The sequence below is a fragment of the Brassica napus genome, unplaced genomic scaffold, assembly GCF_020379485.1.
Source record: "Brassica napus cultivar Da-Ae unplaced genomic scaffold, Da-Ae ScsIHWf_3088;HRSCAF=3902, whole genome shotgun sequence".
Classification (NCBI taxonomy): Eukaryota; Viridiplantae; Streptophyta; class Magnoliopsida; order Brassicales; family Brassicaceae; genus Brassica; species Brassica napus.
Window position 1 is genome coordinate 233,897 of NW_026016323.1, and position 16,873 is coordinate 250,769.

General features: G+C 33.1%; 2 protein-coding genes across 3 annotated transcripts; one reads left to right on the top strand and one right to left on the bottom strand.

The window, feature by feature from the left end:
• Nucleotides 1-5,856: 5,856 nt before the first annotated feature.
• LOC106451870 (serine/threonine-protein kinase Nek6) lies at nt 5,857-8,632 on the top strand. 2 transcript variants are annotated; one of them, XM_048774351.1, is made up of 13 exons: nt 5,857-6,314; nt 6,405-6,471; nt 6,584-6,649; nt 6,735-6,778; nt 6,868-6,913; nt 7,003-7,083; nt 7,159-7,201; nt 7,276-7,325; nt 7,407-7,488; nt 7,575-7,624; nt 7,706-7,779; nt 7,863-7,914; nt 8,002-8,632. In XM_048774351.1, exons 1-13 carry the CDS (start codon nt 6,193-6,195, stop codon nt 8,539-8,541), a joined length of 1,317 nt encoding a protein of 438 aa, XP_048630308.1. In that variant the 5' UTR covers nt 5,857-6,192; the 3' UTR covers nt 8,542-8,632. The 2 variants fall into 2 exon arrangements, with proteins under 2 accessions (XP_048630308.1, XP_048630307.1); XM_048774350.1 differs by having other exon boundaries at nt 5,913-6,314; nt 7,575-7,779.
• A 670-nt stretch (nt 8,633-9,302) lies between these two features.
• LOC106451871 (zinc transporter ZTP29) lies at nt 9,303-12,468 on the bottom strand. The gene is made up of 12 exons (XM_013893848.3): nt 12,077-12,468; nt 11,742-11,800; nt 11,365-11,457; nt 11,185-11,274; nt 11,010-11,091; nt 10,609-10,664; nt 10,415-10,471; nt 10,134-10,174; nt 9,978-10,045; nt 9,821-9,877; nt 9,600-9,717; nt 9,303-9,499 (listed from the first exon to the last, which is right to left on the bottom strand). The coding sequence occupies exons 1-12, from the start codon at nt 12,138-12,140 to the stop codon at nt 9,457-9,459; spliced, it is 828 nt and encodes a 275-aa protein (XP_013749302.1). The 5' UTR covers nt 12,141-12,468; the 3' UTR covers nt 9,303-9,456.
• Between the last annotated feature and the right edge of the window lie 4,405 nt (nt 12,469-16,873).

Genomic DNA, 16,873 nt, shown 5'->3' on the forward strand with positions numbered 1-16,873 from the left:
ATACAAATGTTGGTCTCTTAAATGTATCATCGTTGTTGAAGAGTTAACGTATTACTTTTCATTTTAATTATCTTTAAAACTTCATATGCACAAAAGGAAATTAAGTTTTGCGGCTCACACAAATTACCAAAACCAAATAGGCAACATCGATTGTATAATGACGAAAGAGGATTAGGTTTTCTGCTCTCGATTTGTTTACTATTGACTCTGCATAAATGATTTCATTTTCTACCTCTATAGAATTGTGCTTTCGTTCTCGTCTTTGTTTAATTGATATGAGTTAAGTTTTTTTTAACTTCTTTTATGAACTCAGTGAATTACATAAGTGTCAATTAAAAAAAAATGGACGTATGTAAAAATTAGTTTCATTCCATATACTTATCTAAGAATCAAAATTTTGAAAATAAATCACCGGCAAACTATATTAACAGTTTAGTATTCAAATCTAATATTTCAAGATGTTATAGAATATAAGTGCATACTCAAAATATAAATATTTGTCTAGTATATATTCACCAGCTCGGTCTCAAATCATCTAATTAGAACAACAAAACAAATTACTTATTTCACCAGTTCGGGTAGTATCTGAATCTGAACGGGTAATATATGAACCCGAATGGATATCTGAAGATAACCAAACATAAGTATACTTAACTCTATATTTCTAGTTTATTTCTCTCATTTTATTTAAAATATTTATATTAATGATTCTTATTGCTCAAAATTAGATAATATACATATAATTACGGACAAAATTATTTGTTACTCACTTAAAATACATATCAAGTTCTTGTTTCTTGCATTAACAAATGTTGCATCTAAAATTTCAAAACAACAACTAAATTAGTGTCTTTCTATTTTTAAAGTTTTATCTCCAAACCTATTAATAGTTTAATTTTTGAAAATTAAAAAAAAACAGTTACGTTAAAATATATTTTAAATACAAAAATTTAAACAATGAATAATTTATTTATTTTTTCTTCTAAATTTAAATATCCGAACCCGACCAAAAATATCTGAACCCGAACATAAATACCCGAACCCGACTCGGAGTGTAGAAATACCCGAATGGGTTCTATACCTTTATACTGAAATATCCGTTACAAACTCAAACGTGTCTCCGAACGCCCACTCCTATGATATATGATCATTTGCATCTTGCTTGAACAAAAAAAAAAGTTAAACCACTGATCACAATATTTTTAATGTGGGACTTTTACGATTTTAGTAATTTATAGTCATTTTTTAAATTTCAGAATATAACATATAAGAAAAAATCTAATTGTTTTTATTATATGCTTAATGTGATTGTTTTATTTCTTTTAATAGTATAAAATTAAACAAAAAAGAGAGAGGTTAGAAATTTTATCAAATATGTATTATTCATAATCATTAATTGTCATATATATGCTAACCATATTAGATAATTATGTAGCTTTTATTTTAAAACAAAATATTATTTTGTACACTATTAATTAATTTGATGGTTAGTTTAATAAAAACATAGTATATGTTTATATGAACTAACTTATTTTTCTAACAATTTTAATAATCATTCTCGTGATGACACGTGGCTACGAAAACATGATGTAATCACTACAAGAAAATGTGTTTTAATAGCGGACGGATAACGCTATATAATGATACTATAGCAGTTTTTGAAACGTTGTATCATCGTCCCTCATAATAGATCAGACACATTAGATAGCGGTTTTTTACTCTGCTATCCTATTATCGTAATAGTGTTTTTTGTATGCAATTAAATAGTCTTTAATAGTATGTTTTCTTTTTATTATTATATACATTAAAATTATTTATTTTAGAATATTTTTTAGTTAATTATTTAAAATAAAAACATAATTAAAATTTAAAATTAATTCATAGAATTAAATTTTCTTTATTATTTAAATTGATCTATAATTAAAGTGGTTTACAAAAATATAAAAAAATAAATCTAATTAAACAATAAACCAACAAACCAAATAAACCAAAACTAAACCAAGCTTTAACCTAATTACTACCAAACGCCGCCGCACCAACACCACCTCCGTTGTCTTCTTCATCCTTCAATCCTCACCCGCTGCACCACGACCTTCGGCGTCGTGTTCTTCCATGACCTTCGTCGTCGTATCCCGCCATGATTCTTCTTCTTCTTCGTCGTAGGATTTGAGAGGCAAGTTGCAGAGAGGAGGCGTACTCAGCGTCCAGACACCTTGGTCTTCGTCGTCATTGTCTCCTCTCCACGAAGCTTTCTCGTCGTCTCCTGGTCGTCTTCTCCAAGGAACTTGAGAGGCCAGGTGCAGAGACTTTTGTTTCAGTGACTATTGTACAGAGGCGTCGCCATCTCTCAACTCCAGGCCCAACCTCCAATCAAAATCAAATCTAATCGTTTTGTTTCCATGAGTGAACAGAGACAAAGACATTGAACAGTGTGAGACCGTAGAACCCAAAAAAAAAAAGAGATCTCAGATCTATGTAAGTTAATTTAAAATAGACAAAAGGCTCTCTCTCTCTCTCTTCTCACTGTTATTTCTCTCTGGATCTTTCACGGGAGAAGAAGAGATGAGAAGCTAATTGAATCGATTCTTTTGGTTGTAAATAGTTTCGATCTTAGTATCGATCTTTTGTTTCGCGTGCAGCGATTGTGTTGTGATTTTCAAATCGATTTTGGACGTGTTCTCATCTCTTTCTCCGGTTTCGGTTTGATTAAATAAAGTTTCGATCTTTCTTTGATTGGATTTCTTGGCAGTCCTCTGTGTTTCCAACTCTATCTAACCTTGATTGATGCATCTTCTATGTGTTATGAGAGTAATATCATGTTTGCTTTATCCATCAATCCTTAGTGGGGTGGGAACTAAGGTCTCTGAGTCGAAGTTACCGGAGACGGCGGCACACTTCTCATCGCTAGGAGAAGAAGATCGGGTGAGAGAGAGAAAGGCGATCGAAGAGGAGCTGTAACAGTTGGTGTCGGAGAAGGAAGCCACCATGTTTCCCGGTGAAACTTTTAACAACGATGAGGAAATGACAGCAGAGAGGCGGTTCCTGAAAGTCCCGACGGTGGAAGCTTCACGGCGGCCGAGCTTGCTGAACGTGTGTTCTGTCGAAGCCCTAGCCGTAAACACGTGGACAAACACGTATCACATTCACCGCTTGTTCTTAAAGGACCTTTTAAATGTAATTTCTTTTCGTTAGTTTATCGGACTTCATAGTCGATATCAACTTGTAATGGCCCATTTGAGCATATCAATATAATATGGTTGACAAAAAAAAAAACAGATCTATCGGGAGTGTTTTTAGACCTTCAAATCAAAACAAATCAATGGTTAAAAAGTGTGATCCTTGACCAAAAATTAATCAGTGAGAGAAAAGGTTGAAGATAGATAAAAGAACAAATTTTAACCTTTAGATTAGAATCAATCAATGGCCACACAAAAAAAGACAATAAAAATTGTTTTTACATTTCTTTTTAACTGTTTTAAAATTTTTCTAAATTTAAAGATTATATATTATAATTTAAAATTTGAAATATAAATTTTGATTTAAATTTTTGTGGTTATACACTTTTTTAAACTGCATAATAGGGTTTGTATAATTATATTGTATAAAGGGTTATGTTTATGATTTAAGGGTTTATAGTTTTGAGAGTATAAGTGTTAAGTTCTTATATAAATATTTTGTGATTAAGATTTAGATTTCAAATTTGTTAAATAATTAAAATTTAGATTCGAAGTTTATATTTAGTAAATGTATAGTTTTATATATGCTTGGTGTTAGGGTTTAGGGTATAGAGTTTGACTGAAGAATTAAAGTTTGTGTGTTTGGAAGTTATATATTAAAATTAAAAAGAATAAATTTTGAGTTTAAGTTTTATATTTGAAGTTACCGTATGAGTATATTATAGTTTTAAAATTCATATTTAGAAGGTTTAAAAACTTGTTATATGCTTTAGAGTTTATCTGTTTTATGATTTAGAATTAGGTGATTTAAATTTTTTACTAGTTGAAAGTTAAGGTTTATGTTTATGCTGTTGAGATGTTTTTAATTACTTGTAGAATTTATATTTAAAATTTGGAGATTAGAATAAATGTATGAGTATAGGGTTTAAAGTTAAAGGTTTGGGATATTGATTTTAAGATTTGAGATAATTTTTTGAAAAAAAATTAATTTTTGAGTTTATATCTAACATTTGAAGCTAAATTTATGATTTGATGTTAAAATAGAGTTTAAATTTTGTATTTAGAGTTTAGGGTTTAAAAACTTATTTTAGGATTTAGGAATTCAAAAACCAAACATATTTTTTTTAATCATATTTTGCTATTAAACCCAAGTATTACATATAAAACCATATGTTACCATAGCATTTCCAAATATACCACTCTATCATTGTGTTTCCAAATATACAAACGCTATCTAAAACTAACGGGTATATCAAACATAGTACAATCGTAAAAAATGCTATTTCGGTCTGCTATTAAAACTCATTTTTCTTGTAGTGAATGCTCTAGGATTAATATACAGGAGATTATATTTTAAAATTACTAACTCTAAAACACAATGCCCATGATTCAAACCGAACCAAACTTGTCATATATATAAAAGAAAATACCAAACCAAAGCGAATAGCTCCGGAGGAAGATGCAGTGAATAAGAAACACTATAAGCACTTATAGATTCTGGTCTCGCATAGCTCTGGAAATTTAAAAGCTTTCATTTCTTATTCCTCAATTTGAATGTAACTTTGTATGATTAGATTATAGGATGTTTGAAATGACGCATAAATGTCTTAAGTTTTGTAGCTGGTTTGCAGTATTTGGATGATTCGATTATGCAGTAATTTTCCTAACCTGCTTAGCTTCCAAAGTTCATATGTAACAGCTTATTGTTTGACCATTTTTTAGTAGTCTCTTTTGCTGTTGGTGTTCTTCCCGGTCCCTTTAATGATTACTAGGCTTTTTGTTTAGTCTATACTCTCTTTGACGATGAATGTATGTTTGCCTCTGTTTACCTGGTTTAAGTTTGTTCTACTTCTGTAAATCATATGAGAGGTTTCAATAACGGTACTGTGACTCACACAATGCAGTTAAACTCAATTTCTTCTTTCTTCTTAACATTTATACCAAAAAAAAAAAAAAAAACTCAATTTCTTCTTCAGTTACCATGTCGCTACACATGAAGCCATAGCTATCCAGTTGTTATAGCATAGAAGCTTAAAGAAAATCTAAACAAAAGCCTCCGAACACCAAAACACCTATCAAATTATCAAAACATTCAAGAGGTTCAGATTCCATCTCTGCAATATTGTGGTGTTAAATTTTCTATTGCCTTACTGAAGAGAAAATCCTTTACTAATGCCAATGGTCTTTGAAGTGCTTGAGTCATCATATGAACAATGCAGGTCCAAATATTTAGTCAAAATATATAATATTGTTATAGAAGGGAAAATAAATGAGTCATCTCAATATGTGACTTGCTAGATACTATTTATTATTGGGTTGTTCTAACTTCTAACCAAAAGAGTTAAAGATATGGTCCAACCAAAACAACGAATGGTCCAACCAAAACATCGAATAGGAGATCTTAAGAGACTGTATAGATTTTCTCTGGTTGGTAGACCAATTATGCAACAGAACAAAAGTCATGAAATTCACGTTTGGGTCAAATAAATAACACTCATACTTGTTGTTTTCTTATAATTTCCTAACTACCCAAAGGATGATAATAAAAAACAGAATGTAAACACAGAGAATGTTTTCCTCTGTCTAAAAGTGTAAAAGTGTGAAAGAGACATATCAACAATAATAAATAAAAAGGACTTATATGTAATAATAGCAACAAACATGTCACCAGCAACAGTCTGAAATCTCAAGCAAATTGGTTTTTATTTTATTATCATTTAAATTATTTTCCCTCACTTTCTCTGACCTTTCTTTGCTTCATCTTCAAATCTTCCCTCTCCATCTTGTTCAAAAAAGAGAAAGAAACAAAGTAATTACGAAACATCCTTCTTCACGATATTTCAAAATCAAGATTTGGTTAAAGGGTCCCATCTTTTTTCTTGATTCTTTAATTCTTGATTCTCAAAGAATTTAATGCTCATGTCTTTTATATGAATCTTCTGAAGCTTACAGGCTCCATTGAACAGTAAAATCTTGTGAGTTTGATCCTTTTAATACCGAGAGAGGAAGATCTCAGATGGCAAACAAGATAAGTGAAACAGCTTCTTCTAAGATGGATGATTATGAAGTAGTGGAGCAGATCGGAAGAGGAGCTTTCGGTTCTGCTTTTCTTGTGATTCACAAGTCTGAGAGAAGAAGGTGAGTTAAGATCTAGACTTTTGAGTTTATAGTTTTGTGTATATTTGTTTCTTATGATCTTGTTTGAGATCTACGGATTGTTCTTTGTAGGTATGTAGTGAAGAAGATTCGTTTGGCTAAACAAACAGAGAGATGCAAGCTTGCTGCCATCCAAGAGGTTAATGAATTAGCAATCTTAATGACTTGTAAATCTTGATCAAATCCAACTATGATTTCTTGAAAATGAAAACGTGTTTTTGTTTCTTTTGGAACTGTTGATGAACCTTCAGATGAGTTTGATATCAAAGCTTAAGAATCCTTATATTGTGGAGTACAAAGATTCATGGGTTGAAAAGGTGATATAGTCTTGTTCGAAGCTCATAATCAAGAACAAGTTTTTACAGAATATTATAACTTTTGGTGTGTTTTACTGGCTAGCAGGATTGTGTATGCATTGTAACTAGTTACTGTGAAGGTGGAGACATGTAAGGCAATCATTTCACATTCCAACGTTATGATTCTTTGTTTTATTCTCTGGTGGTTTTATTTTCACTGATTTATTTAATAAATGCAGGACTCAAATGATAAAGAGAGCTAGAGGAACATTTGCCACTGAAGAAGTGAGCAGTCATTAAGGAATCTATCTGGTATAGACAAGTAATGAACTGATATTGGATGCTAACTTAGAATTATATCTTCTTCTCCGTAGAAACTCTGCAGATGGATGGTTCAGCTACTGTTAGCAATAGATTACCTCCATAACAATCGAGTTCTTCACCGTGACCTTAAGGTAATTTCATCTTCTATGCTTCTTTTGCTACAATGGAACAGTACATCCATTAACACTGCTACTCAAATTTGCCAGTGCTCAAACATATTCCTCACCAAAGAAAACGAGATTCGATTAGGTAAAGATATCAGATGCAGCAATCTTCTATACTTCTTGAGAAGCTGTTTTAGATACCAAGTTTTTTTTTTTCAGGTGACTTTGGTCTTGCAAAACTTCTAGGCAAAGATGATCTTGCTTCCTCGGTAATGATTCTCACAATCCATTAGAATATATAGCTTTTAGTCTAATGTTTTCTGAATCATTTTCTCGTTTTTTTTATGTAGATTGTGGGAACACCAAACTACATGTGCCCTGAACTTCTTGCAGATATACCTTACGGCTACAAATCTGATATTTGGTCTTTAGGTTTATTCTCTTCTTTAACTTTAAACAATCCTTACAACTTGTTGTTTTTCTTGTGTTTCTCATAAAGTTTTTTTTTGGTTTTATAGGTTGCTGTATGTTTGAAGTAGCTGCACATCAACCTGCCTTCAAGGCTCCTGTAAGAACACTTCTCATTTCTTCTTGTGTTAAATCTGAATCTCTTTCAAACTTTTCAAAAAATTATGTTTCTTGGAAACAGGACATGGCTGGACTCATCAACAAGATTAACCGCTCTTCGCTTTCTCCTCTCCCCGTCATGTATTCCTCTTCATTGTAAGTATAAATACAACATTCACTTTAGTTTAGACAAGATTTTGAGTGTTAAATGTTATGAAATTTCTAATATGTTTTTGCAGGAAAAGACTGATTAAAAGTATGTTGCGCAAGAACCCTGAACATAGACCAACTGTGAGTGAATGATAAGTTCCATTCGTTTCTTCTTTTGCTGCTTTTCTTTGGATATTTATTCTAAGTGTTAAAATGTTTGTTATATAGGCTGCAGAGTTGTTAAGACATCCTCACTTACAGCCATATCTTGCACAATGCCAAAACCTGTCTCCGGTTTTTAAACCAGTCGTATCCAAATCAGAACACAACACCTACGAAAACAGAGCAGGCGAGACCCGTCTTCCCCCAAGGACAGGCACTGCAAAGTCCACGAAAACACCAATGAAACATAATCAAGCACTAAAAGAAGAAGCAGAGGAGAAAGAGAAGAGAAACAAGAATGGAAGTTCTAGTTCAAAAGACAAAGAGAAGCCAGAAAAGACTCAAGAGATGTCATTGCTTAGCACATTAACGCTACTACGCGAATATCAGAAGAAGACACCGAGAAGCGAGGAGAGAGCAGAAGCGTTGGAATCTTTGTTGGAGCTTTGTGCAGGTTTACTTAGGCAAGAGAAGTTCGATGAGCTCGAAGGAGTCTTGAAGCCTTTTGGAGATGAAACAGTTTCATCAAGAGAGACAGCGATTTGGCTTACCAAAAGTCTCATGAATGTTAAGAGAAAGCAAAATGATGATGAAACCAATCCTTAAAAACAAATAATAACCACAACTTTTTTCATGTAACCAACCATTGTGTGTATTAAAGACAATGAAGGTATTTGATTAACAGAATGTTATATTATCATACTCGTATATATATTAGTGTAATAACTTACACAATAAGGTTATACATCAAAATGGGTTACTTGACAAAATTATTTTACACAGATGATTCTAAGGATCAAATCAGAACAAAACAAAAAAGAGTTTAGTTCTGCATCTCTTAGAAGGCATTCCATAACATCTCTTTACTGCAAGAGAATAACCAAGAAGGCGGAGAGTGATGCAGCAACGATGGAGACAACCACCGGAAAAGCCACGGTAGCGGAGGAAGTACCTGGTGCTGGTGCTGGAGACTCCATGGTAGCCGAGGTGGCTGAGCTCATTAACACAGCCGAGACAAAGAGAGCGACAAAGAACTTGTTGACGTTGTTCATTTCCATTATTTTCTTTGGTTTACTTTTTGGATGTTTGTTTTGTGTGTTATTCAGGTGATGGCCTTAAAGGTGAAGGTGGTGAAATGTATTTATAACATAACAAAAATGTGGAAGGACAAAAGAGAGTTTCAAGATCTGCCAGTAATTAGCAAGACATGATTCTCTAATTTTTGTTTTTAAATTTAGGAAATAGTGGTAAAAATAAACTAGAGCTATAAATACACCTTTTATTTTTGCAAAAGCATCTTTGTCCATAGATGATCACATGGATTTACAGTGACATTTTGCGAGAGATTGGCAGAGATTACTGTTAAATAAGATGTTAAAAGAGATTATTACTTTGAATTAAAAATGAATACTCAATTGTTACAGATCCTATTGATTTCACAGATACAAAGAGACTATACTCCACAGACTTGTTTCTGTCTTTAAGGAGGCAATTATTGCACACATGACATAACTAAACTGACTAACCCATTGACTCAGGTAAACTCAGCTCCAGAAAGTAAAGACTGCAACAACAACAGAGACAAACATATCATCAAAATTTGTAAAACTAAGGACGCCAGGAAGTAACCGCTATTTCAAAGCTTTTGGTTTTCGAGTTTTTACCTTGCAGACATACAAGCCATACCGACAAACACAGCCTTAACAGCTTGCTTCTGTCCAGCATAATCAAATGCCAAAGGAAGCATTTCGTGCAAAGTTAGGAAAGCCATGATTCCACCAACTGCATTATACAACAAACAACAGTTTTTGTATTGATTCGCTTCAAGTCCAATGGTTTTTTTAATACATAGAACCGAGCCGATTTTCTGCAGATTTCTACTTACCTGCTCCCAACAAGCCTTCAAGGATTTCAGGACTCAAGCTGCTCGGGAACAGATAAGCTGCATTGCAAGGAAGATGTATCAATTTCTGATACTCTCGAGAGAACAGGTACTTGTACAGAAGAAGCATGTATCAACAAAGAAACTAATGCAAACTTACCCACGATAATTACACCTAGAGGCTCAGCTAAACCAGAGAGTGTTGCCAATTTGAATGCCTGCCATTTGCTGTTACATGCATAATATAGATTTAGGATGAATAGAACCCCGGAGTATACACGGTACAAATGTGAATTCATATGCAACATGTTCTTACCTCTCTGTTGCAAAATATATAGGAAGTGCAACCGCAACACCCTGAAAATATCGCACCGCAGCAGCAAAAGAAGCATAGCAAATCAGAGAAATGAAAAAAATCTAGTTGTTTACTCGTTTTCGAGACTAGTTTATAGTGGAAAACAGACAGTCAAACAGGAAAAACAGCAAACAAGAATAAGTCATGATATTTTTTCTAGGTTTCTTTTAATAAGGTGAGCCTATGTAAGTCGGTAGATATGACAGCCTTCAAAATTTGCTTATGGTTAGAGAAATCTATACCTCCGGAATGTTATGTAAAGCGATTGCCAAAGCCAGATTAACACCAACTCGCATGCCCTGCGAAGCGAATCCAACAAGCAATGATTGATATTAGTACGTTTGTGATGCAGGTCATCAGAGAGCATAGAGAGACAACAATTTCTCAAAATGCATGCTCTCTGAGTTTTTTTGTTCATCATGATCCTTATCCTCACCTTAATTGATCCGAGAAATACGGCCATCCCTTCTGGAAAATTGTGTAAGCTTATTCCTATAGTTTAAAGTGAACAAGATATATGTATAAGAGTTCGATAAAAAGTTGCTATATAACTAACATTAAAGCAAGAAAAATTATAGAAGTCCAGGAAACAAGATACGTCTTGGTTGAATAAACACACAGATCATTAGGTCTTGCACATTACTGTGCAGTAATATATTGACTAGTTTGCTAAATATGAAGAGCTCAAATTTGCAAGTCTACACTGATGCAATGGTTTTGAGGAGTCATTGTAGATTCATCTAGCCATCAAATTACAGATCAAACTAAATGCACCCAATGATCTAAACTCGACAAAAGATCAATAAATTAAAGAAATGGAAGTGAAAGTTGGTATACCAATAGCTGTAACAATTCCACTATATAAGACTTGCCGGCGATGCTTCTTCGCCATGTCCTTACCTCCCTCGTCTCCATTTTTCTGTAATCAACAAATAAGCAAAGCTGTCATTCATGATACATATAGCCTCATATTTTTGGACAGAAAGCCTTGTGAGAACATTGTAATTCTTACCTTTCTTCTTTTCACGTCAGTAGAAGGACCAAGTGTTGGTTCCGGTATGAATTTGGCAATACACGCAAAGAATATCACACCACCGAAAAACTGAAACATTAGAAAACTATATTACTCTCAGTGTGAAGAAAAAGTATAACAAACCCCAGTGAGGCACAATATGGACACAGAAGTACTAACCCAGAGATTGCCTTTCAAGAAGCCAATAGAGTTTATAGCATTATGAGCCAAATCCAGGAACGATATGCTCAACATCAGACCTGCCGCAAAACCCTGTAGAAACAAATTACTATCATCAGATCAGTAACCTACAATATCGATCAAATTCTCTCAAGTGAAAAAAAGCTTTATAGAAAAGAAAAATTGTTCAGGGAACACATCTTCCGGTTACTAGCACCCTATAAAGCTTGAAGACAAGAGAATCTAAAAATGAAGAGAAAACAAAATGAACATCCAATAACTCTTAATATGGTGAGAGCTCTGCTTTACCAGAGATATGACCAACATTAGAAAAATGGATGGTATGATATTAAAGATGAGATTAGATGTAGACTCACCTGCAGAAGTCCAAGCATCTTCATATTGGGAGTCTCACTAAGAACTACGAAAAGCGCACCTGCGAAAGTAACATGAAAAACTCAATTAGATGGACCAAAAAGCATCTAACTTGGAGCCTCTGGTGCTATCTAAGTAACAGAAACAAGATACCAAAACCTCATATCTAGGAACTAAGCAATGTACTGAACACAAAATCAGCTTCCAATTAATAACAATTTTGAAAGAACCAATCCAGAATCTGATGACACAACTACAATCATCAAACATAGAAGAAGCGATCGTTCATCATCTAAACACAATCGAAATCAATGAATTCAGAAAACAGCAGCCTCACCTAAAGAAGTACTTAATCCACCCACAAGGGACAGTCCAAGCGCCACGAGCATCTGCGAATCCATCGATTTAATCTGAACGGAATCGAAACGGAAAGACCTTCTTGTTGTCGCAGTTACTCAGATGATAACAAACACACAAAGACGAAGAATGTGTATGTGTGTGTATATAAAGACGGAGACGATGAGAATCTCTGAAGCCCAAGGAAGAGATTGGTTAATCGATGGAAACCCTAATCCATAGCTTATCTCTGCGCAGATTCTTAGCCTAAGTGAGTGAGAGCATATTATGCCTGCGTGCTTCTCGTTTTCTACCTAACCTTTCCTCCTCATCTTCTTTCTCGTTTGCCTGTCCCCCCTGGTTATGTTGACCCCGATTTATCTTCGGGTCGATATGAACCGGAGCTTCTTCTACAACCGGGTAAACCAGTTTTAATATCAGAAACTAGATTTTGACCCGCGCTTAAAAAGCGCGGGTTTATTTTTAAAATTAAAAAAAATATTTTAAATTAATTTCTATATAAAATAGTGTATAGGTCTAGCCACATTTATATGGAACCGTGAACCAAACCACATCAAACTCGAATACACGAAATCAGAATTGAAATGCATTTCATAAATAAATAATCATATCCTATATCTATGGAGCCAAAAATCTAAAACTGAACTGAAAACCAAATAGGTACATGAATTTTTAAATACAAAGTATATACCTAAAATCAATAATGTTATGTAGTTTCCAAATAACCAAATATCCTCAAACTACTATTTACAAACCAACTTACACGAAAAATTGAATTATTCAAAAAAACTGAATTATCTGATATTTAAACTGAAAACCCCAAATGATCCAATATTTTATCTATAAATCTGAAATTACCTGAAAAAACAGAACTGAAGCAGAACTGAATTGGATCCACATTTTTTGGGATATCAGTCGGTTCCTAAGTTTATTACCAAACCGAACCAAAACCTCAATAACCCAACAGAATTAAACCAAACCAAATTTTGTAAATACATGAATGGCTCCTAAATTTCTAGAACCAAAACACTAAAAACCCAAATACCCGAACCGAAGCCGACTGTTGGGGATTGATAGTGTATCTACATTTAAATGGTGCGAAGAAAGCATTATGTTTTTATAAATTATTTAACTCTTTTTATTGGGGGTACACATATAATAAACAGACAAATTGAAATATATCGAGTGTTCTATATCTGATCCAGATCTACAGTTGAACCGATAAACCCTTGATGTATATAATATGGACTGACTTATGTTTTTCATGTAGCATTCTATCAAAGGTTCTTACCAACTGATATGTTTCCACAAAATTCAGATTTAAGGAAAACATGTTAATTAAAAATCAGATAAATAAAAAAAATTGTTAATTAACATATGAACCGACACCGATTACCCTCTGGTAAAACCCATAAAAACCTGATAACACTTTTTTAAAAAAATCATTAAACTTCTCGTATTCTTTGGTAATGCATAAAACTAAATAAACTATTTGATTTGTCCTTATAAAATCCCGGAAATATCTGATAACACTTTTTAAGAAATTGATTAACTTCTCATGTTTTATAACAATACATAAAACTAAATAAACTATTTGATTTGTCATATAAAGTAAATGTATATGAAATGAGATTATAGTTTAAAAATATATGAAATAAAGTTTAGGATATATGGTTTAGAATTTTATGGAAATATAGTTTAGGGTATAGGGTTTGATTTATACTGAAAATATGATAAAAATCTCTAGAAAATATGTATTTGAAAAAATACATAGATTCAAGAAAATACATGAAAATGGTGAGAGTTAAGTATATATTATATGGTTCATTTTATAGGGATTTAGTTTGTATTGAAAATATACATAATACCTTGAATATATTTTGTAAGTTCATACATAGATTTTAAAAAAATACATGGATAACATACCCACTAATTTAATCACGACCAGTAGCATTTTGATTTTTTCTGTTTGGTTATTTATATAAGGTTGAAAATATGTACATTGCATATTATTATTTGTTTTGACTTTTTCTTCGCTTAATGAAGTGAATAATAATGTATTCAAAATATTAATGTGTAAAAGGCTATGTTAGATGCAAATATATCGGTGATATAATGATGATAGGCAGTTGGGTTGTTCCCTATTAATAATACTGATAGTTTTGATTAATTAATGTAAGTATAAAATAAGACATATTAATTTTCTAGTGAATAGGTCTAACAACCTTGTTTAAGTAGATTTTTTAGGACTCTTTCCCTTTTAATAGTATAGATTAGTATAAACTTTACAAAGTTTGTGATAAGTACCAAAAACATTGATTTGGTAGGATTAAGTCCATTAAAGCTTAGCTTATGTGGATGGATGAATTTTTAAATAAAATATTTGACTGGTAAAAAGTAAAATTAATACATTACGAAATTTATTGGAGTTATTAGCGGAATTTATTAAACTTTTACTCTATAACTAGTTAAGGATCCGCACATCTTGTGCCCACTAATATATACATTTAGTAATTATGCTGTTAATATTAAACTTTCTTAAATTTAAATTTTTAATTTAGAACAAAATTTAAATTAACATTATAAATTCTCAAGTTTTAGAAGACATAAATTTTGGATAAAATATTGATAAAATATTTTTCTCGTAATAACCAAAACATCATTACTCAGTTTGAATGTGAAATCAAACACTTCTTATAGTTGTAGCTTAAAAAAATTCTCAGTAGCACCGAAAATATAAGAAACAATCATATCTCATAAAATGTTAACAAATTACAGTAGCCAATAAACATTATAATTATGAACAATTTAGATTTTCTAAAGTGTGACAAAGAATAGTATTTTGTAAAGAAACTAAGCAAAACATACTACATAGGACATACATGTTAAATATACATCAGAATATTAAAAATTCAAATCAGCATCATGTCAGAAAAGAACACAATATAAAATTAAGGGAAATTGCACCCAGTAACCAGAAAAAAAAAAACAAAATTCAATACCTAACTAAAAATACTCCCTCTCTCCTACTTTCTCTTCCTATCTCTCTCTACTCTCTCTCTCTAAAAATCTAATTTCCCTTTTTTTTTGGTTATTTAGCAAATAAGCCTTAAAATTAAACACTTAACAAAATCTACATTATGTCACTAACACCAATTCAACGAAACCATTTTTGTCTTTTTCATATATTTTAAAATTTCAACACCTTTTTTTGTCAACTAAAATTTCTAACACCTTAACTTTAATATTTTAACAATATCTAATTGGATCAACACTACAAGAAAACAATGGTATTCTGACGGACGTTCCGACGGAAAATGAATTCCTCGGAATATACCGAAGAATTTCCGAGGAAATTCCGAGGAAACACAAAATTTGGCTTCCTCGGAATTTCCTCGGAATATACCGACGGAATTCCGAGGAAAATTCATTCCGTCGGAATATTCCGACGGAATACCGAGGAAAATTGTATTCCTCGGAAAAAACCGATGAATTCCGAGGAAATATTATAGACGTTAGAGAGCCGTTGGAGAGCCGTTGGGGGATTTTAAAAATTCCAAGGAAATTCCGACGAACTAGCCGTTTGCATCGGAATTCCGTCGGAATTTCCTCGGTCCGTCGGCAGGATTTCAACTATAAATACAAGCATCCCTCTTCCTCTTCATTCACTCCATATCTTCATCCTCCCTCTCACTTTCTTTACACACGAATTTGATTCATAAAAAACATGTCTTCTTCAAATTATTTTCGTTCTTGGATCGATCGACCTCATTTGGATCCGAACACGAGATTGCTTACGGAAGAATACCAACAAGGTATAACCGAATTCATGGGGTTAGTTCACCGACAACCGGAAGCAAAAACAGGTATGTTAAGATGTCCTTGCTCTAATTGTAAAAATAAAAAAGTTATTAAACAATGGGATGTTTGGACTCATCTATATTTGAGTGGGTTTACACGAAGTTACAAAATTTGGTATCATCATGGAGAAACTGATTATGAACATGGTAGTACTAGCGAACCTCAGCCAGCGGTTAGATTAGAAGATCCAATTAGAACGGATGTAGATTACGGTGTAGGTACTGAGCAGATGGTAAATAATCATTTTAGAGGGGAAGATTTACCCAATGCCGAAGCTAGGAGATTTTATGATATGTTGGATGCTGGAAAGCAACCATTGTACGAAGGTTGCAGAGATGGTCATTCAGCTTTATCATCTGCTACAAGATTGATGGGCATTAAGACGAATTATAATTTGGCTGAAGACTGTGTGGATGCGATTGCTGATTATGTAAAAGGTATTCTACCTGAAGATAATGTAGCTCCTGGCTCATACTACGAGGTTCAGAAACTCGTAGCTGGTCTTGGTTTATCGTATCAGGTAATAGATGTATGCAGAGACAACTGCATGATTTATTGGAGGGCGGATGAACAGCGGGTTTCATGCAAATTTTGTGGGAAGCCTCGTTATAAAGATACGAGTGGAAGAGTTCCAGTACCATATAAAAGGATGTGGTATTTGCCTTTGACGGAAAGGTTGCAGAGGCTGTATCTGTCTGAACGCACAGCGCAACCAATGAGATGGCATGCGGAGTACTCAACAGATGGTGAGATCAGACATCCTTCAGATGCAAAAGCGTGGAAGTATTTCCAATCAAAGTATCCCGACTTTGCGTATGAGAGAAGAAATGTCTACCTTGGATTATGTACTGATGGTTTCAGCCCGTTTGGCAAGAGTGGAAGACAGTATTCTCTATGGCCAGTCATTCTTACACCA

Excerpts from the sequence above, each read along its gene's own strand:
- LOC106451871 (XM_013893848.3), bottom strand. The coding sequence starts at position 12,140 with ATGGATTCGCAGATGCTCGTGGCGCTTGGACTGTCCCTTGTGGGTGGA. Across the intron at positions 10,046-10,133 it reads ATATATTTTGCAACAGAGAG|CAAATGGCAGGCATTCAAAT; the intron begins GTAAGAACATGT and ends TGCATGTAACAG. Across the intron at positions 9,718-9,820 it reads TGAAGGCTTGTTGGGAGCAG|TTGGTGGAATCATGGCTTTC; the intron begins GTAAGTAGAAAT and ends TGTATAATGCAG.
- LOC106451870 (XM_048774350.1), top strand. The coding sequence starts at position 6,193 with ATGGCAAACAAGATAAGTGAAACAGCTTCTTCTAAGATGGATGATTAT. Across the intron at positions 6,472-6,583 it reads AGCTTGCTGCCATCCAAGAG|ATGAGTTTGATATCAAAGCT; the intron begins GTTAATGAATTA and ends ATGAACCTTCAG. Across the intron at positions 7,084-7,158 it reads TTCTTCACCGTGACCTTAAG|TGCTCAAACATATTCCTCAC; the intron begins GTAATTTCATCT and ends CAAATTTGCCAG.